The sequence below is a fragment of the Schistocerca nitens genome, chromosome 5 (assembly GCF_023898315.1).
Source record: "Schistocerca nitens isolate TAMUIC-IGC-003100 chromosome 5, iqSchNite1.1, whole genome shotgun sequence".
NCBI classification, from domain to species: domain Eukaryota; kingdom Metazoa; phylum Arthropoda; class Insecta; order Orthoptera; family Acrididae; genus Schistocerca; species Schistocerca nitens.
This window is the reverse complement of record NC_064618.1, coordinates 371,593,949-371,615,552: the sequence shown is the minus strand read 5'-3', so window position 1 is coordinate 371,615,552 and position 21,604 is coordinate 371,593,949. Positions and strand designations below refer to the sequence as shown.

Below are 21,604 nucleotides of genomic sequence, written 5' to 3'. Positions count from 1 at the left end.
ACCCTATAATTAAGAAGTCCAAAACAGTTTTATTTTAATTTTACGTTGCACCGCTACTGAATGGCGGCAAAAGTTATTTTGAAGTGCAAACCGGTTAAGTGACAACATTGCAATTGACATGATTGTTTGTAGAAAAGTCTCCTCTACACCCTTGTTTATTACCCAAAATACCCTAAATTCAAAAATAACCAGTCAAAATAACCTCGAAAGTTTGGTACTGAAAATTTAGAAAAACCACTTTCTGGACCCAAAAATGACATAGAAGTGATTTGTCAGAGTGTATTTTTTCCCCTAGTTAGACATCAGAATTACTAGCCTTGTATGGAATAAGAACACCGACAACAGTTTCCTTAATGTTTTATAAATTTTTGAGAATCTTTATTTTTGTAAAGTTTCGGTCTAGTTATCTCTGGTGGAACTGAATATAAAAATCAGATTTTTTTGCTTATTTGTACACCTATATGATAGCAAAGTGCTGTAAAAAATTCTACATTGATATTTGACTATGAACAAGGATATGAATTTTTGAAATTAAAGAAATGATTCACATTACACTACAATCGATCATGCGCCTGTTGCCTAATTCATGTGATATTAGCTAAATATAATGAATTGTTATTGAAGTTATGATACTGAATTGTATGAAAAACACGAAAAATTGCTGAATTAAACATTTATGTTATCTTGACAAATTTAAAATGCGCGCCGGAAGAACGAATACAAATGTTTCTGGGCGGGCACTGAATTATGATAATGATCATTTCTCCCTGTATAGGTTGTCACCAGCAAAATACACCATCGGCAAAAAATCGCAGCACAAAAAAAAATAGTGTAGAATAATGAAATCTCTGGAATATATTTATCTAGGTAACATATTTGATTGACATTGCAAGATCACAGTTTAATGTAAACGTCAGATAAGCCATGTAAAATGCCGGTACATAAATAGCCGATGTAACCGCCAGAACATTGAAAGCAAGCATTCAAACTTGGATGCGTCGTGTTGTACAGGTGGGTGAGGTCAGTTTGTGGGATGGAGTTCCCTGCCTATTGCACTTGGTCGGTCTTCGCAAGGACAGTTAATGCTGGTTGTGGATGATGCTGGATTTATCGTTATACCGTGTCCCAGATGTGCTACATCGGAGACAGATTTGGTGATAGAGCAGGCCAAGCCAACATGTTGCCACTCTCTAGAGCATATTGGGTTACATCAGCAATATGCGGGCGAGCATTATCCAGTCGGAAACACCACCTGGAATACCGTTCACGAAAGGCAGCACAGCAGGTCGAATCAACAGATTGACATACAAATTTGCAGTCCTACGAAATCTCACCCCAGGCCGCAAGTTGAGGTGAAGGCCCAGTGTGTCTAGCACGTTGGCATGTTCGTTGCAGACACTTAACTGGCCTCCTCATAACCAACACATAGCCTTAACTGATACCGAATCAGAACCAGCTTTCATCAGAAAACACAACAGACCTCCATTCTGCCGCCCAATGAGCTCTCGTTTGACACCACTTAAGTCGCAGATGGCAGTAATGCACGCTACACGGTGTCTGGCTCGGAGCTGTCCTTTGAAGTAATCGATTTGTAACAGTTTGTTGTGTCACTGCGATGCCAACCACTGCTCTGATTGCAGCTGCAGATGCATGCGATGGGCCACGCCAGTCCCACACCGAACACGATGGTCGTCCCTCTCGGTAGTGCCACTTGGCCGTTTGGGGTCCCGTCTTCTAGAGACCGTACATTCTCGTGACCACCGGTGCCAGCAATCATGTACACTGGCTACAATCCTGCCAAGTCTTTCCGCAAATTCGCAGACGGAACATCCAGGTTCTCGAAGCCCTATTGCACGACCTCCCTCAAACTCAGTGAGGTGTTGATAATGGCATCTTTGTCGCCTTAAAGGCATTCATGATTAACGTCAACTCGCCACGTCCAATCACACGACCGTTACAGGGTGTATTTAAAACAAAGCGGATATGCGTTCACATAGTGGCGCCATCAGCTGTGTACTGGCCCGAAATTTGAAAAGAAACCGACTTTCAGATGTAGAAACACGCCTACCAACTTTCGTTTAGTGTTGCGAGTTTTCTTTTTCCGTCTATTTCCGCATTCGGAGGAGAAATTTGGTGACTGAAATTTCCCTAGAAGATCCTGCCGCAACGAAAAACGCCGTTGTTTTATTGTCACCCCAATTCGCATATCATACACATTTCCGTCTTTTCCCTATGAATATTTCGCGATAGTACAAAACGAGCTGCCCTAGGCATTTTGAACTTTTTCAGTGTCCTTCCGTCTATCCTATCTGGTAGGATTCCATACCGCACAGTAGTACTCTGACAGAGCGGATATGCGTAGTGTAGGCAGTTTCTTTTAGGTGTGTTGCATCTTCTAATTTTTCTGCCAAAAAAACGCATTCCTTGATTTGCCTTCCCCACAGCATTATCTAAGCAATCATTCCAGTTTTAGTCGTTCGTAATTGTAATTCCTAGGTATTTAATTGAATTTACAGCCTTTAAATTTGTGTGATTTATGGTGTAACCGAAATTTTACGGCTTCCTTTTACATTGTATTACTTTGTATTATGCTTTGTCGGTGCTTTAAAATGGCACAAACCTACAATGACAGTAAAAAGCAAATTTGACGTTTTAAAAACTTATATAAGTTGTGAGCCCAACTACAAAAAAGTAGTTGTGTGAATATTACTATTTTTAAAATTAGAGGAAAATACAAATTGTTTCGTCAATATAGAACAAATAAAACCCTCATATTTCTGTAATCATTGTATTAAATGAAGAAATAATGAAAGTGTATGAGATGAGGTTGGTATTACTTATTTCTATTGAAAACCGTGTTCAGAGTTCAATCGGTTCCTTGCTTTTGTTTCCATTGCAATCAAAGTCGCAAATCTACTTTCACAACATTAAGACGTGCGTGAATAAAGTAGTAAGGGGTCCCTCTGAAGGTGTGTTTACACCTGTGGGACTTAGGCCTAGTCGCCGCGCGACTGTGTTTGCCCCCCACAAAAAAGCAGAGGCACGCGTGTGTGTGCATTTGTTTCTCAACACGAGCATTCGAGTGATAACTTCACACCTGTGTTCACACTGGACGTCTCTGCTTCTGTGTGGGACAAGCAACAGCCGCAAGACGCACAGCCGTAAACGCACCTTTAGTTTTCACACTCCCAATCGCCCCCCCTCAGATCAGCAACACCGTTGGCACCACCCGCACGCACTGCTGTTACACTTTAAAAATGTGCTAGTACGAAGACTTTGGACGTCCATTCAGCTGAGAAGCGCTCTGCTGCTGCTCTAGCGCCTGCTAGCAGGCACGTGGGTCCTAAGGTTTGTCGAAGGGCTCGCTATAGAAGCAGCGGAGCGCCGGTCGATCGATTGTCTCTCTCACAGGAATATCTTTAAAGTGTTTATTCATGCTAGTGTCAGTGCTGCAAAACCCATGATCACGCCGCAGCCAACGAAGACCAAACAATTTCGTCTGGGGTAAAGATTTCGTGTAGTCGCAAGTTATCGTACGGCGGAAGGTACGGGGGAGTGTCATGAACAACATTTATAAGTTCACACCAGTGGTGTTAGAACGCAATGCGATTGGAATCCCTGCTTTAGCCTACATTGTTGTTTGTTAAGTTATTGTTCAGTGCTCTATTGAGTACAACGTTGTGATGCATATTTTGCGAATTTCGTGATGGCTGAGTTAGAGGAGCAACGCGTCTGCATTAAATTCTGCGTGAAACTCAAGAAAACCTTTGCAGAGACACACCAAAAGACGCAGGAAGCCAACAGTGATGAGTGCTTAAGCCGTACTCTGTGTTACGAATGGATCACAACGTTTAAAAATGACCGGACGGAAATTAAAGATGACCCTCGTTCAGGACGGCCTTTGTCGTCTACCGACGACGCTCATGTCAGAAACGTCAACGATATTGTGCTTGACAGTCGAAGACAGACTGTCCGAGAGATTGCAGGAGAATGTAACATTTCAGTTGGATCATGTCATGAAATCTTGACACAACGTCTTGTTGTCGCCAAGTTCGTTCCATGGCTCGTAAGTCGAGACCAGAAAGACCTCTGTCTCGTAATCTGTGAAGAGCTTTTGGATCGCGCAATTGAAAACGAGATGTTCCTTAAGAGAATCATAACTGGTGATAAGACGTGAGTCTACGGTTATGATGTTGACACCAAGATTCAATCTTCACAATGGGTCGGGAAAGATTCTCAAAGGCAAAAAAACCTCGTGAGGTCAGAGCCATGCTGATAGTTTTCTTTGACTTTGAAGGATTAGTCCATCATGAATTATTGCCACAGCGATAATCTGTTAATCGATGGTACTATTTTGCGACGCCTGCAAGAAAATGTGAGAAGGAAATTGGCTGAAATGTGGCGAGCCAATTCATGGCTCTTGCATCATGATAACGTACCTGCACATTCATCCGTGTTGGTGCGTGACTATTGCACTAAAAAGAAATCGCTGTGCTTTCTTATCCTTGGTAGTCTCCAGACCTGGCCCCTGCGGACTTTTTATTTACAAAGCTGAAAACACCGTTGAAAGGACGAAGATCTGCAACGATAGACGAGACAAAAGAAAATTCGCAGACGGCGCTTCGCGCGATCCAGCAAGAGCCGTACCAAGCCTGCCTTCGGAAGCGGAAACGGCGTTGGGAGCGATGTGTCAATTATGGATGAGAGTATTTCGAAGGAGACCAGACACAATAAGTAAAAGATAAGCGTAGAAAAATTCTGTGACAGGTATAGGTGGTGGTAGGGGGGTGCATAGGGCAAGCCTTGCAGCGGGAACGATATCAGTGTATCTAAACTAAACCAAGGACTGAAGGACTTATGGAACCCAAGAGAGCCCCGTCCAAGTGACCCATGAAAAGGTTAACATAGGAAGGAGCCGTCCTGTTTCCCATAGCTGTACCCATGAGCTGGTACAGATAAAGTTAAGGTGAGCAGAAACGATGTTACAGGTTTTGAATCAGGTGGGTGCTGACCGAGGAAATGTTCAGCAACAGACCGACTATGTACATGGGGATGTTGTTGTAGAGGGAGGTGGCATCAGTGGTGACAATCAAGGTTTGTGGTGGAACAGCCACAGATTCAGGCGATCTAGGAAATGGTTGGTGTCTGTAATATAGGAGGGAAGTCCTCATACTATGCTTTGCAGGTGTTGATCAACTGAGGGAGATATACGTTCGGTGTGAGCTTTGAAGCCAGCAGCTATGGGACGACCAGGATAATTGGCTTTGTGGATCTTCGGCAGAAGTAAAAGATGGTGGTGCGTGTTATATTTGGGGGTAAGAAGGTATGTGTATTGAGGTGTTAGCTGTTATGAGGTTTTTCGAAGGGACTGCAGATCAATTTGAATCACAGAGAGGGGATCTTGATGGCAGATAGTGTATGTAGATGTGTCATACATCTGGCTTAGACCCTCATTTACGTACTTCAGTCGGTCAAGTACCACAACGGTAGATCCATTATATGCTGGCGTCATCACCTTTTAGGGAACGAAGACTGTGGTTTCTGCAGAGGACAGGTTAGGGTCGTGTTGTAGGAACCTGTGCAAGAGTTGTGAAGCAATGCTGGATGTGAGGAATTCTTGTAAGGGAAAAATTTGAGGTAGTGGCAGTCGAGAGCCACCTGTGAAGCTACACGTCATTTACCAGCTGTTGTGTTAACCCTGTAAGGCCTAGTACATCGTCATGACTACCACCAAGTTACCAGCTTGGATGAATGGTCATAGGCGGGGGTTGTAAACTGGCAACACACAATATCCTGTTGCAGAGCATGCTGTACAATATGACAGTCATGCATAACCTTGGTGCCTCTTTCACCACAGGTGCCATTTGGATTCATCTCCCAGACACTAGTATCTCAGGACTCCGCAGGTGGGAACTGGCGGTGCAACATGACTGTTTCTCGCCACCCATCTGGCCTTAATTTAATTTCTTTGGTCTCCGCATTTCTTCACAGGAACTATTCCTTTATTCACTTCGTTTCAGTTTTCTACAACTTTCATTTTCTGCCTCGTCGCGTTTTCGCCGTCCCCTTCCCATCTCTGACACATCCTAGGCACTTGCCCTATCGCTCTTACTGAGTTATGCATTGTGTTTTAGCAGTAATCTTCGTTCTGCATATTACCCTTTCTTCCTCCTTTAAGATATCAGGTTTTCAAATCGCTCACGGTGTAGTCCCCAGCAGTCTCATCCGTCCGCTACATGCGCGACATTTTAACACCATTACATGCACGCGGACTGAGAGTCTGCATTACATTTATTGCCAGTTTGACGAATAATTTTAATAGTTTTGTTAGTATTTAATGAGTTTGAACATGGGTAATACAAATAAATCACGGAATTCGTAAACGTTGTTTGTTTGGGCGTCAGTACTGCAAAAGAAAACCGATGTTGAGTTGTAATTTACCCTAAAATAAAATATGCTATAATCACTGAAATTACCGTTCATTCTGTTTTTCCGCTGTTAATATGAATTAATATTAAGCAACAGTTCTTTTCAAAAAGAAGTTCACAATTTTTTTCAGAAAAGTGGTACTTTGTGGCACACTATTTGAGACAAATCATTCACTGTGGTTGCTATTGTCACTGCATAAACACACTGCGACATGTTCCAGGTACAAAAATTTTTTCGCCAGCTTGCAACAATATCTTGTTGGCCTGTTTTCCTCCCTACCACAGAACTTACATCTTCCTCGAATAGTTGCTTGTGGAGCTCTTGGAGTGAATCCTCGTTTCGGCAATCCCAAACTTTCCGTGACACAGTTCTTGATGCTTGTTGCAGTATTTAGTTGATTTACCTTAATTGACAGCAATCATCCAACAACTCTTTGCCAAGAACTTTCAGATAGTCTTTTCTGGGAATGAATAGAGTTTGAATTGCTCATGTAAATTGTGTATTTATTGATTCCAGCAATATTCAGATGAGAGCATAAAATTATAAATGGCAGTCTTCTCGTAATTCTCGTCAGAGAATACATAATTTCATCTCATCAACCTTATCCACACCAGCTTTGGTATCATTATAAAATGTTAATATTGGTTCAAATGGCTCAGAGCACTATGGGACTTAACTGCTGAGGTCATCAGTCCCCTAGAACATTGAACTACTTAAACCTAACTAACTTAAGGACATCACACACATCCATACCCGAGGCAGGATTCGAACCTGCGACCGCAAAGGCCGCGCGGTTCCTGACTGTAGCGCCCAGAACCGCTCGGCCACCTCGGCCGGCTGTTAATATTTCTGGCTCGGAATTTTCGGAGTCAGTGTCAGTACTGTCATCATCATGTAAAGTAGAATAGCGCCAGAACAACCTTGTCTTTCCTAGGCTTGTATGAAACAAGTGCCATAGTCTCCCTAAATGCAAAAATACTAGGTTCCAGAGGACGATCTTTTCCTACTTTCATAAATGGAGGAATTTCTCTCTTATTCTTTCGAATTGTTCCTATCATTGCCAGCTTGTCGGTTTCAACCAGTCAGCCGCAAGTGGGATTGATGAGAACAAATTATCTCGTATTACATTTCTGCCAGATGTAGATATGCATTTCAACAGTCTTTTTACAATAGCATGAGGTATGTTTTCGCAGAAATAAGGGACATCCATCTGTTTTCCACGTAATATTTCTAAATGGCTTGTATAAAACATCTTCGCATCAGTAAGTGCAAACATTTTTTATACTGCATTTTGCCGGTTTTTGCTGGAATGTGTTGTATAAATCTGCATCTGCCACTAAATGCATCCAGCATTTCATCCGCTGTACTTTGTTCCGCTAAATCGTAATATTTCTTGCAGTTTTCGTTGAACAGATCGATCAAGAATCGGGCAGCGACTAATTTGTCTGTTTCTTTCCTATGAGCTGTGTTTCTGACGTCATCAAATTTCAGGCATGTCTGCAAGAAACGAAAACGGTTCATGCCCATTGAAAGTCTGAAGTACTCCACTCCAGTACCATCTGATGCCCAGAGATCTAGTAAATTAGTGTGATGATCGTAGGACACCCGCCAAGAGGAGAAGTCCTAAGCATGCCATGATTTCCGTAATGTTAGTGTATGCAGCATCCCTTTCTCTGGAGTATTTACAACGAATGGTAGTTATGTAAATATTAGTACAGCGAACAATTTTTTCTAAAATATCGTTCTGCGAAGAAAAAATGTAAACAATCAATTGGACACTTGGCGTTTTTTAGTGCGCCTATAACTCCCGGCAAATGCTTGACAGTATCAAATGGTTCAAATGGCTCTGAGCACTATGCGACTTAACTTCTGAGGTCATTAGTCGCCTAGAACTTAGAACTAATTAAACCTAACCAACCTAAGGGCATCATATACTTCCATGCCCGAAGCAGGATTCGAACCTGCGACCGTAGCGTCGCTCGGCTCCAAACTGTAGCGCCTAGTACCGCACGGCCACTCCGGCCGGCTTGACAGTATCGTCTTGGACTGTTCTTGCTTGTATGTTTTGAATCAGAGGTTGATGGCTCCACTGCATATCATCTTTCCCAACATATACGTTAAATTTGCCGATACGTTTATTTTCGTCCAGGGACTGCTCACTTCCAAAATCGTGATCACTTTCGAAGATTGACTCGGCATCACTACAATCTTCCTTAGCAAGCTCTTCGTCCAGTCATTTCAACAGCTGCACGTCATCCACCATTGTTCTGAAAAAGGAAAACTTCTTCCAGTAATCAATGTCGGTCATTGAAAAGGTTCATAACTATCACGAGTGAGACAACTAATTTTCTAAGAAAAGAAATATACAATTTTACAAACGCCATTATTTGTATTTTGTAATATTACTGGAAAAAACTACCTAACTTGCAATACACTGTAGAAGAACTGACAACAGAAGAAACATGAATGCACATGCGTGGGCTGACAATCCGCACCTCATCAGTTTGCTACTTCAGAAAAGCCGCTAATGGATATCTTGAATTCTTAATTCAGTGTTGATCGTAAGTTAAAACAGCGAATTCACAGTTCGCGGGGCGTGAAACGGATGGTTAGCGCGTTCGCCTACCGCCACTTGGTGAGTAGATTTTTTTTATCTATCCAATTACATTCTGTTTTCGAAAATTGATTACTTTCTTTGATAAAAAAAATACCCAGTAATTTTCACGTATGTAGGAAAAATTTCGATCACCTGTTTCTGTTTCTCGTGTAACAATGTGAAATACGTTGAGGTAATGAAATAGGAGACTAGCAATGCATTCACTTCACGTGTACTTCGCCATGGTTGGGGAGCGAACGACTGACGAAAGAACAGTGAGCGAGCCGGTAACGCGATGGGCGGCTGTGGCTAGTTCGCAGACTACTTGACAGTTTCAAACAACATTGTTAATGCGTTCGCTGTAGCCCCCACTGGACCTAAATTGGCGACGTAGGACAAAGACGTACAAAACCTCGGACATTTATTTCAAATCTGATTCTTTTACCGGGCTCATGGTTTTTCGGCACGGACGTGCGGCGCTAACCAGGTGATCTAGTGTGTCGGCGGCTCGTAATTGAAATCTATTTCCAATCAGTCGTATTTTCCACACACAGAAAAAGGACCACGTTTATGCTTTTTTTTACGACTGAATAGCAATCAAACCCTCTCTGTTTTCATATCCCAGAAAATTTCATTGTACCCCTCAGGTGTCAACTACCCTCAGGTTGTGTTTTAGATTTATCGGAAATGAAATCTAAAAAATGGAATGACAGATCGATACGTATCGGAAACGAAACCTAAAAACCTAAATATAGGCAGTCAACGTACTTGATTTTATAAAATAATCTTGCTTCGTTGTTAGAAGTCTGCCTGTCGCGGCACCTTTTGCGCTGAACAGTGGAGTGTAGGATTTTAAAATAGAGTTACTAAATTCAGAATGAGATTTTCACTCTGCAGCGGAGTGTGCGCTGATATGAAACTTCCTGGCAGATTAAAACTGTGTGCCCGACCGAGACTCGAACTCGGGACCTTTGCCTTTCGCGGGCAAGTGCTCTACCAACTGAGCTACCGAAGCACGACCCACGCCCGGTACTCACAGCGTTACTTCTGCCAGTACCTCGTCTCCTACCTTTCGGTAGCTCAGTTGGTAGAGCACTTGCCCGCGAAAGGCAAAGTTCCGAGTTCGAGTCTCGGTCGGGCATACAGTTTTAATCTGCCAGGAAGTTTCATATCAGCGCACACTCCGCTGCAGAGTGAAAATCTCATTCTGGAAACATCCCCCAGGCTGTGGCTAAGCCATGTCTCCGCAATATCCTTTCTTTCAGGAGTGCTAGTTCTGCAAGGTTCGCAGGAGAGCTTCTGTAAAGTTTGGAAGGTAGGAGACGAGGTACTGGCAGAAGTAAAGCTGTGAGTACCGGGCGTGGGTCGTGCTTCGGTAGCTCAGTTGGTAGAGCACTTGCCCGCGAAAGGCAAAGGTCCCGAGTTCGAGTCTCGGTCGGGCACACAGTTTTAATCTGCCAGGAAGTTTCAGAGTTACTAAATTATTTATTTCTTCTGTATCGGATTTTCTTTATCGCATAGTGTGCGCTACCTCCTTTGTGTTCTTCTTCAAATTAGAAGAGTTTCTTAAACTTACAGGGGACAACATTTATGCTACATATAAGAGCACACATACGATAGCTTACAGCAAAGGAGGGAGGATGCCGAAAATTGGGTACGGAGTATTTTTAATATTTCTGAACACGAATAGCGATTTCGGATATCCATTAATAAGTTCCAGTTCCGATCTTGTTATAAACCTGCGTAATATCGACTTTTAACTCATTTCCTGGAAAGAAAAATACCTGACTACACAAGAATTTTCTTCCCTGAGAGCTACGGTGGAAAAGGGGGGGGGGGGGGGCAGCGTGCTCTCACTTGCCACCGGCTATGGGCACCCTTGCCTACATACGTAAATAAATTAATAAAGTTCACACCGGCTATGGACACCCTTGCCTACATACGTAAATAAATTAATAAAGTTCACACCGGCTATGGACACCCTTGCCTACATACGTAAATAAATTAATAAAGTTCACACGAGCAGCTTTTGTTTTATTTGTTTTGATTTACCAGGATGTATTTTCTTAAGAACTATAAATCACATTGCAGGTTTCAGGAATCGTCAGTCTTGGCTGTGTTTTGACGACGTTCAGCCTCTCAAACATCTTTCATCAATTCATAAATAATGACTACAATCATCAGTTTCCAGCTCAATAAAGTAGCGTGTGTAGATTTCTTCCTTCACATTAGCTATTTCTTTGCAGACAGCTTTGTCTGGGATTTTTATGGCGTCGTTGGCCCAGAAGCAGCAAGGAAAATCTGTTTGTGTGTGTGTCTGTAATACAAAAGCAACATCTCGTAGAACATAACCTCGAGGAACGCAAGATAACAATTCGCGACCGATAGGAACAGAACGGCGCTTTCATGGCAGAGTGCGGTCAGGGGGACAGTTTTTAGGATTCTACGAAATTGGTCGGTCGGTCGGTCGATGGATTTGTGCAATGTGGAGCCCTTAATTACTACATCCGTCACGTTACAGAATTTTGGCTCGACAGAAAAAGCACATGCTGGAGATGCTTATCAGAGATATGCCTTCTTTAGTTTTTAAATCTGTGAGTAAATATGTAAATGTACCATTGCAGCTTTTTCACGGCAGTTTTTATTTTTTTTTAAAATTTTTTCAGTAAGACAGTATTTTATTCTACAAAAAAGTACATTCGGTTTATAAGTAACGGTGACATTTTTAAGAGAGACAATAGGCCAGCGTATTGTGCACCACTGTGTACAAGATTTGTGACCAGAAAGATAAAACGCCGCTTCACTCATATAAAAGTGTAGAATGAAACTAACCTGATTTCGAGATCTTTAACGCTGTTCGCCCGTTTAGACTACACAATCTGAAGAATGACGCAGTGTGTATTTTTGGCCGACAAGCTGAAACGTCGACGTGCGTTGTGCTGCTTCAAAACGAGGCTATTTCTATATGCATCATTGTTTCATTGCTGCTAGGTCTCCCCCCCCCCCCTTCTTTCTCATTTCCAGTATAATGTTTTTGCTTACCGGGTGTTTTGTCTTTGTCATGAGGTTTTTTTGGGAACAAATAAGCCAATCGAGAAACGTGTACCGCAGTTATACGTACGTATTTTTGATTTTGAAAGACATACATTTTGATTTTGATGCAGGCGTCAGTGGACATGGAAAGATGGACATGGAAAGATTTTTCTCAAAATTGTTTATTTTTCGGCATTAATTTCAGCAAGAAAGGGCCAGTTTCCGTAATAACTGTTTTCAAAAATTTGAATAAAACCTTCAGAGTATGAAGCCACATCAAACCTTATTAAAACTGATTTTAAGATCATATTTGCGAAGATTCTTTTCATTAGTGTGAATAAACAACAATTATTGAAGTTTCTACCCTATTTATTACTTTATGTTCGCACATATAATTGTTGTGGTCTATTGCTCATATCATTGTTGTGGTCTAGATGTGCAGAACAGAACATCTTGTCTGTTCAAAATTGAGAATGAGACCATTCTAAATCTACATCCATACTCTGCAAATGAACATGAGGTATGTGGCAGACGGTACATCCCATTGTACCAGTTATTACGGTTTCTTGCTGGAGCATGGGAAGAATGATTGATTGAATGCATGTGTGTGTGTGTGCAGTAACTATTCTGATCTTATTCTCACGATCCCTGTGTGAGCGATAAGTAGGGGGTTGTAGTATATCCATAGAGTAATCATTTAAAGCCAGTTCTTGAAACTTTGTTAAGAGACTTTCTCGGAATAGTTTATGTCTGTCTTCAAGAGTCTGCCTGTTTAATTCCTTCAGTGTCTTTGTGACACTCTCCCATGGTCAGACAAACCTGTGACTGTTCGTGCTGCCCTTCTATGTATACATTCAATATCCACTGTTAGTCCTATCTGGTGCGGTTCCCAGACACTTGAGCAATATTCTAGGATGGGTCGTACGAGTGATTTGTAAGCAATCTGTTTAGTAAACTGATAGCACTTTGCCAGTATTCTACCAATAAACTGAAGTATACCACCTACTTTACCCACAACTGAACCTATGTGATCATTCCATTTCATATTCCTACAAAATTTTACACCCAGGTATTTGTATGAGTTAACTACACAAAACTATGCAATAATAGTTTTAAGAACATTATTTACCATTTCTTGTATTGCTGTAGGTATGTTTGAAATCGATTGCAATAGTAGTGTCATCTGTGAAAGCAACAAATTCTGATTTATTGCATGATAGACAGAAGTTGGTTTACAAATAGGAGGAACAGAAGTGGACCCAGGAGTGAACCTTGTTGAACCTCATAAGTGATTTCTTCCCATTCAGAAAAATTTCCACTGTTTACATAGCGTGTGTTGTTTTTGAAAGCGTGTGTTGTTTTTGAAGAAGTGAGTGAGACGTCCATATGATTGAATTTTATGAGAGCTGCTTTTGCGGTATAATGCTTAGTTTTTTTGTCTTGAACTGTTTGTTCTTACATTTTCTACTACATTTAAGAAATTATATTTAATCATATCTGCTACCTGTAACAGACCAATTAGCTCTTCAGTTTAAATCAGTGATTGTATTTGCCTGTTCTCTGGCCTGTTGGTTTCATTACATTCCACATTTATGACATAATGTGCAAGTCCTTGAGGTTACAATAACTTTTCTTAGTAAATGGAGTAGTTCTTATAGTTGCAACCATTTTCCTTTTAACAAAATAAAAGTTTCAAAATGAAGCAGCCTCGTGCCCAGAACAATTTTATTCAAAATGGCACAGACTGTGGCATCCTTTGTTCCTATCAGTTTCATATAGCTATTTGATTTAAGTGAGTATGTAGTAATGTGTGTGTGTGTGTGTGTGTGTGTGTGTGTGTTTTTTTTATTATTATATATTTGCTGCTGTACCATTCATATATAGTTTAAACATTAATATTTAAGTATCAGTACATAGGTCTTTCAAAGGTTTCAGTGGTGGGAAGAGAAACACCCTTTGATAATGGTGAAAGGGGATGACTACTTTCATTCCTCTTACCCTTTTTCTCCCCTGTCTTAAAAACAGATATGCAATAGAGGATTTGTGGCATTTCAAAAGTGTCAGAATGTAGTAGTGTTTTTGTGTTACATGAGGCATGAACTTGTGTGGCATTTATTTAGAATGACATAACCCGTTGCATTTCTGGGTCTTGGATCTGTTGTGAAGATAAAATGGAATGGTTATTCATATGTGGAATAAGTACTAGCAAAATATTGGCAATGGTGATTGCTACTGTGGGAAAAAGTGGTAGAAACAGCATTCAGAGCACAAATATAATATACAGTATCACCAGTTACCTGATTTGATCAATGCTTTGAAAATAATTCCAGTGTTGTTGCAACACAGTGAACTAGCAAGTGAGCAGCTAAGAAAAAACTAGACTTTAAAATCACCCAAGAAATATGCAACAGATGGACTTCAACTTTGACCAGAAGTCCCCCCCCCCCCCCCCCCCAATTATTGCAGCTGCACATATCACAAATGAAGATGCAAAGTTAGTTCTTTTTGCTGATGATACAAGTATAGTAATAACATCCAAGAACTAAGTGATGTAATTGTAAATGATGTTTTTCACAAAATTATTCAGTGATTCTCAGCAAACGGACTCTCTTTAAATTTTGATAAAACACAGTATATACAGTTCCGTACAGTAAATGGCACAACTCCAGTAATAAATATAGACTTTGAACAGAAGTCTGTAGCTAAGGTAGAATTTTCAAAATTTTTAGGTGTGTCCATTGATGAGAGGTTAAACTGGAAGCAACACATTGAGGGTCTGCTGAAACGTCTGGGTTCAGCTACGTATGCTATTAGGGTTATTGCAAATTTTGGTGATAAGAATCTCAGTAAATTAGCTTACTATGCCTACTTTCATTCACTGCTTTCGTATGACATCATATTCTGGGGTAATTCATCGTTGAGTAGAAAAGTATTCATTGCTCAAAAACGTGTAATCAGAATAATTGCTGGAGCCCACCCACGGTCATCCTGCAGACATCTATTTAAGGATCTAGGGATCCTCACAGTAACCTCGCAGTATATATATTCACTTATGAAATTTGTTGTTAATAATCCAGCCCAGTTCAAAAGTAATAGCAGTGTGCATAGCTATAACATCAGCAGAAAGGATGATCTTCACTATGCAGGGTTAAATCTGACTTTGGCACAGAAAGGGGTAAATTATGCTGCCACAAAAGTCTTTGGTCACCTACCAAACAGCATCAAAAGCCTGACAGATAGCCAACTAACATTTAAAAATAAGTTAAAAGAATTTCTAGATGATAACTCCTTCTACTCATTGGCTGAATTTTTAGATATAAATTAAGGGGGAAAAAAAGAAACCAACTTAAACATTAGTGTCGTGCAATATTTTGTGTAATTCACTAACACCTGTTGCCACACTTCGTGTGTATGAGGCTTATCCAGACAGGTGGAACCAGGTGAATGGATTTCTAACTCCATAGCTGTTGCTGGAGCATACTAATTAAAAAAAAAAAAAAACACACACACACAAAATGTTCTTGGTGTAGCAGATCAACTGCTGGTGAGCACCTATACCCAATATAATGAGAGAATTTCTGAGGATAGACATCATGAACATGCTCCCCCAAAACAGTTAAAAGAACAGAGCACAGTTAAGCCAAAATTTTTTGGTTACTGTTGAGGGTCCCTTTGGTTCTACTATTACATGTAAAAATGGTCTAGATTGTATTACAAGCAGCCTGAATCTACAGACTGGTTTATCTTGACAAGTAACAAAACTTCAGAAGTCTTAAGAAGCTTAATGAATTTCCCATTTAAGTTAAATTCTGTAATATTCAATTACAGCTGTTGGGTGGTATTATGAGGAAATAATAAACAAAGTTCTTGAAGAAATTGAAAAAGAGTGGTCAGCTGAAGGTGTTAATGGTTGTGCAAATCAAAATGATGAGAGTGAATGGCTTTCTCTAAAATACATATACAGGATGTTCATAGTTAAAGTTACAGAGAAAGAGAATCAATGCTCAGAATGTCGCCAAATTTGATCAGCATATTATTGATGCAGGGGGAATTTCCATGGAACATAAGAAACATTTAATGAAAATTTTACCAATAGATGACTCTGAAAGTGTCTTAATGTAAATGGAGTCAGCAACAAATGTGACAGATGAATCCCAATACAACAGCTAGGGTTTGAGTTGCACATTAAACCATCTGTGCTGTTCAAAGTACATGACTGCACAAGTTCTACAGTCAACAGTTGTGGTGCTGTTTGTTAGGTAAGCCATCCACCAAGGTTGTACCACGTCAGATGGGAAAATTGGTTTTTCATTTTCCTGGAGCCAAAAACCGTATAAAAAGCAAAATGACATCAGTTTCTAATTGTCGTTAGACTATTTTCTGCCAAAAGCTAAAACGAGAAACAGAACAGCATATTCCACGAGAGACCGGTGCATGTCAGGGGGTCATGATCAGAATGTGTTGCGCAGTGTGCGCCTCCAGTTCAGCTACATTCATAATTGGAGCACTGAACACAACATCTTTCAGATAACCTCACAGCCAGAAGTCACACTGATTAAGATCAGATGATATGGATGGCCAGGCTGTAGGGAAATGGCAGCTGATAATTCCAGCATTTTGGAAATGCCTCTGCAGCAGTCACTTCCCTAGCTGCATAATGTGTGGAGCAGCACCATCTTGGATAAAAATAATCCTACCACAGTGACAGAGCAGATAATAGAACCTACAGGAATCATTACCTAGGGGGTGGGGGGATATGGCTTTATGATAGACGGTGCTGTCAACAGGCACTACACAGTCGTCTATGCAGAATGAAGTGATACCAGTTGATGGGTGTGCAGATTTTCTGTCGCCTGTATTCTGCGTATTGACATGTCCTTGGATATGGAAATGGGCTTTGTCTGTTTGTCTGTATTCAGTATGTTCCATGGCCATTCATTGTCCACATCCATGTGAGGAAGGAATGCCAGAGTGAATGTTTGTATTGCTGGCAGGTCATTGGGGAGCAACTCCTGAACATGAACATATGTGATTAATTCCCTGTGCAATGCTTGTTTACCCACCACTGCCCGACCCCTCCTGCACAGCTGTGTCATCATCTGCACTGGATATCAGATCAACCGATTTCCTTCCTCTGCCACCCTATGTTTTCGATTTTTGTGGTCATTTATTCCAGACCCTAAGTACACATCGGACCAGTTCCTTTTTTCGTACCTTTGGGTGTCTGGAACTTCTACAGAGCTACTGACACTCAGTCATCATCCCTGTAAAAGAAGCTTACCATCAGCACACAATGCTTCATGGAGGCTATCATATTGGACAGCTTGGACGCAAACTGAAGAATAACTATGTACCACATGCTTGTTGTTTTTCATATTCTGATAGTGCCATCTATTTTTATTTTTTTTATTTTATTTTATTTTTTTTTTTTTTTTTTCCCTGGTGACAATAATATGCCGTTCTAATTTGAAAAAGGTCATTCGAGAGTGGAGAAAATTGTTAGCCCAAGAAGAAACAAATGAAGAGCGGTTCAGTCTTGGTCCTAAGAAAAATGGGTGTACATTGACTGCTTGGCCTTTGTGGATGACCCGACCATTTTTGTTAACGTCATAGTCAGTAGTCAACAAGATCAATAGGCTGTCAGAAATTGCTGAAAAAGTTGTACTCCAGATCTCTCTTCAAAACACCAAATATATGACAAACATCTGTGATGGACCTGAATGGATGATCACCAATTTGGGAAATTCGGTCGAGTTAAAAATTTCAGTTATCTAAGTGAAGTCATCCAGGAGAATTGATTAGGAGAAGAAGCAATTAATGTCAGGATGAGGAAGTTAGACCAGGCATACCAACTGACAAAGAATACCTATAACAAAAAGTCCTGAGTATAGGAGCCAAGTTCAAACATTATACTACAATCATAAAACGTGAGGGCTTATTTGTATCTGAAACTTTGACTATGAGTAGACAAGGTCAAAATGAGCGGCTGGAAAAGTGAGAGCGTAGGATATTAAGGAAAATCCTAGGTAATAGATGGGTTGATGGACAATAGCAAATGAGGACTTGTACAGCAAGACAGAACCTATCACAGCATCCATTAAGAAGAGACGATTGTTATTTTACAGTCATCTCAAGAAGATGGACGGTGATTGACTAACAAAAAGAATATGGAGTTTCATCCAATCTAAGAAAACAAGGCTGAGATGGTACGAAGAATGTGAAAAAGATCTTAGGCAGATTGTCTTCTCAGAGGGAGAAATTCCCGACAGGAACAAATTTAGAAGATTGGTGAACAACTATCAAGGTTTTAAATTGTCATCAGTGTCCAAAAGACGGAGAGGTCCTGGATGGGCTCAAAAGGTCCAGGCAGGAAGTCAAATCTGAAACAAGAACAAGACCTAGACACTAAAATGAAATTGGTTGTTACCACACAGTCCATAGACGCTCAACTTGATAAAGAAAAAAATCATTCTATGCAGTGATTCCCTTTCTACAGCATTTTGAAACTAGAACTTTAATTACAGGCTCCAGGTACATTCAGTTTGACATTAAAGCCGGTAATTTTACTCAATCACATTATACTGGTTTCATGCCGCTTAAATGGCCATCCATATATACCAAATTCATTACAGTACTAAAAGTACCGAAAATCTTGTTACTTTTGGGAACTATGGCCAAGCAACTTTTGAGCCAGCTACGGGATGAACACATCTGCTAGCATGTGTTAATTGCTCCAACGAACATCCAGATTGGAATAGTGTGTGTCCAGCCTATACAGAAGTAAGCAAATTAAAATAAATGAAGCTTATGTAATGTGTGTTGTGTGCTAAAGCAAATAAATTGTATTAAAGTTGTGCAGGTTCAATCATTTGTTATCTCATTTGCACCAGTTGTGAAATAGTCCATAGTTAATTAGCCTGAAAAGGTTCGAAAACTATTTCAAAATGTGACGAACTGACTGCATTTTAAATGAACATTATGACATTAATATAGTGTTTACTGATGAATTCAAACAGGTGGACACACATGGCTGTTCCAGATTTTTCCCTGACCACGTCATATGAATTATCGGATTGCTCGTGTGGAACTTCAACAAGTGATTATGTCTATTTAACATGACTTTAAATAGGTGTAGCACCCTGAGATGTGAATACCCATCAGTTTTTGGTGCTTGTCGAGTACTGATTACATTTTGACTGAGAGAGTATGAATTGAAGAAAAATAGCTTCTTTGTATGACTCAGTTTCACTCCAATGACATTGACGTAAAATGTAAACATGGTGTTTCAGTTGCAGTACTCCATTGTTTAAGCCCTGTTTTGCACTATATCAGTATTTTGTCATTATACAAAGAAAATATTATTTCTAACATTGCATTGCTTGATCATGTTTCTATCCTAAGGGATTCGCAGGGAAGTAAGCTGCTTAAAATTACTCGTGAGTTTGGTCATTGTATAGTAAAAGCTTGAAGCTAAATGTACAGTAGTTCGAAAGTATGTTACTCCTTTTATTAGACAAGCATTGGTAAGAAAAACTTTAATGAAATGTCTAGGCTTCAGTCAGTTCCCATAAGTACACTTGTAAGTTCTGGTATGATAATGTAACACGTGGGAGACATTAAAATTTTTTCCACTTTGTATTGCAGTAGCCACTGCTGACTGTCTTAAGTGTTACACTGAGTTTTTTCAGTGTTATACATGTAGTTTATTCATCATTCACCAAATTTATCTTTCAGAGTGGAGGATCTCCACAGTCGTCACGACTTAGTTCACCTGCAGCAGACTCCCCTATTAATTCTCGACATTCGTCCACTCTTTTGCCGCATGAGGCAAGTGAAAATGGTGAAATTGACTACAAAAAGGTAATAAATTATTTAAACTTTGAAATTTAAGAAAAGAGTAGTTTCAAATCTTAAAAGATATCAGTACATTGAAATCTAATTATAAAGTAGGTTGTTCCTATTCCTATTAGAGTGTAATGGAACCAAGGATGAAACTACTTGAACTCGTCAAACACTTAATAAATAAAGCTATACATCGCAAAATAGAAATTGAAGTGTGTAAAATACATTTTGTAGCTACTACTACATATCCCTTTCATATTATACACTTGTTGGCTGTGGTTTGAAATGGCAAATGTTGTGTGTTTATAGCTCTATGAAGCCTTACTGTTGGAGAATGAAAGGATAAAAGAGAAATTACAGAAGACTGAGGAGGCTTTGAATGAAGCCAGAGTGCAGATTTCAAGCAGTTCTATACCTGTAAGTAAATGTCATTATAAAATAGTTTATTTTGGGGATTACCTTGTTTCAGTGTTTTTCTTTCTTAGTCACTGCTTTTATTTTCCATCATTTGCAGCCACCAAAGAATTCACTATCGGAGATGGAGAAACGTGAAAGGAGAGCAATGGAAAGGAAACTCTCAGAAATGGAAGAAGAACTGAAAGTACGTATAGGTCCTAATGCCCTCTTCATACCTATTATATTACAAATTGCATACTTTTTAAATTATTGTCCCTGATTTTACCATGTTAAAGTTATTGTATTTTACGTTCCTGTTAGTGTATGATTGGAAGGATCGTTACAAAACTACATTATAAAATAAGTGGAGAAAATACTTTATATAACAGCAGGAATTAAAACAAATATTATTTTACACCCTCTTCTGTTCCATTGTGAACTATAATGGATATTGAAAGAATAGTGATGTATAACCAACCCTTCAGAAATAAGAGCTATTTATTAACAAAACACCACTTTAATATAGGAACAAGAAAGAAATTTGAAATTAGACACATTTATTTTAACATTTTAAGTTATGCTAATAAAGGGTTAGCTCTTGGAACCAAGGAAAGAAAAACATTAGATTGGTTAATTTTATACAGAACGAGAAAAAAACTAGGTTAATTGGGCACCTAACTCAACTTAAATTTCCATAAAAACATCCTAGAAGGAATAATCTGGAGATAAAATGAAGAAGTAGGTCCAGAACTTCTGTGTTACCCCCCAACCCCACCCCGGGGGCTCACGGTTCTTTTGTGAGTTCATGCGTGGCGCACACAGGGCCCCCAAGCTATTGCAGCTCATTCTTCATTCCCTAGCTGCATTTCCTTCTCCTGCCCCTTCCCTTCCTATCCCCGCTCCTTCCCCATTGCCACTTCCTTCCCCCCTCTTGGTGTTCTGACTTATGTCAATCTGGCTATTCCCCTGGTTTCCTGTATAGGTTGCAACTTAGTTCCTTTTGCCTGTTTTTTTCACCCGTTCGGCATTTCGGTCCCCACTTGAGGTTTGACCTCCACTTCAAAGTTTCCTGTTTTTAGTGTGAGCCATGAACTCCCTCCCTAGCATCTACGATGTGGATTCCTCTCCCCTTGCGCTTCCCCACTGTAGCCCCTTCCACCATGCTAGGTCACCAGCACATGTAGCCAGTCCGTGTGGTGGGCCTGTTATGTACCCATATGGTTGAGCCCCCTGATACCACAGGGATCTGAGCTGTTCTCTCCTTGTGTATGCCAAAGAGTGGTTGCTTGTCTTCTTGGAGCATTGTAA

General features: G+C 40.3%; 1 protein-coding gene across 6 annotated transcripts in view; it reads left to right on the top strand.

Annotated features, from left to right (window-relative positions):
• LOC126260807 (protein phosphatase 1 regulatory subunit 12A) overlaps window positions 1–21,604 on the top strand; it is a 350,453-nt gene that overhangs the window by 310,291 nt on the left and 18,558 nt on the right. For all 6 annotated transcript variants that reach the window (XM_049958170.1, XM_049958169.1, XM_049958171.1 and 3 more), the window contains 3 exons: window positions 19,793–19,918; window positions 20,210–20,317; window positions 20,415–20,501. In XM_049958170.1, the coding sequence (XP_049814127.1) occupies window positions 19,793–19,918; window positions 20,210–20,317; window positions 20,415–20,501 (321 nt within the window). The remainder of the gene's footprint in view (window positions 1–19,792; window positions 19,919–20,209; window positions 20,318–20,414; window positions 20,502–21,604) is intronic.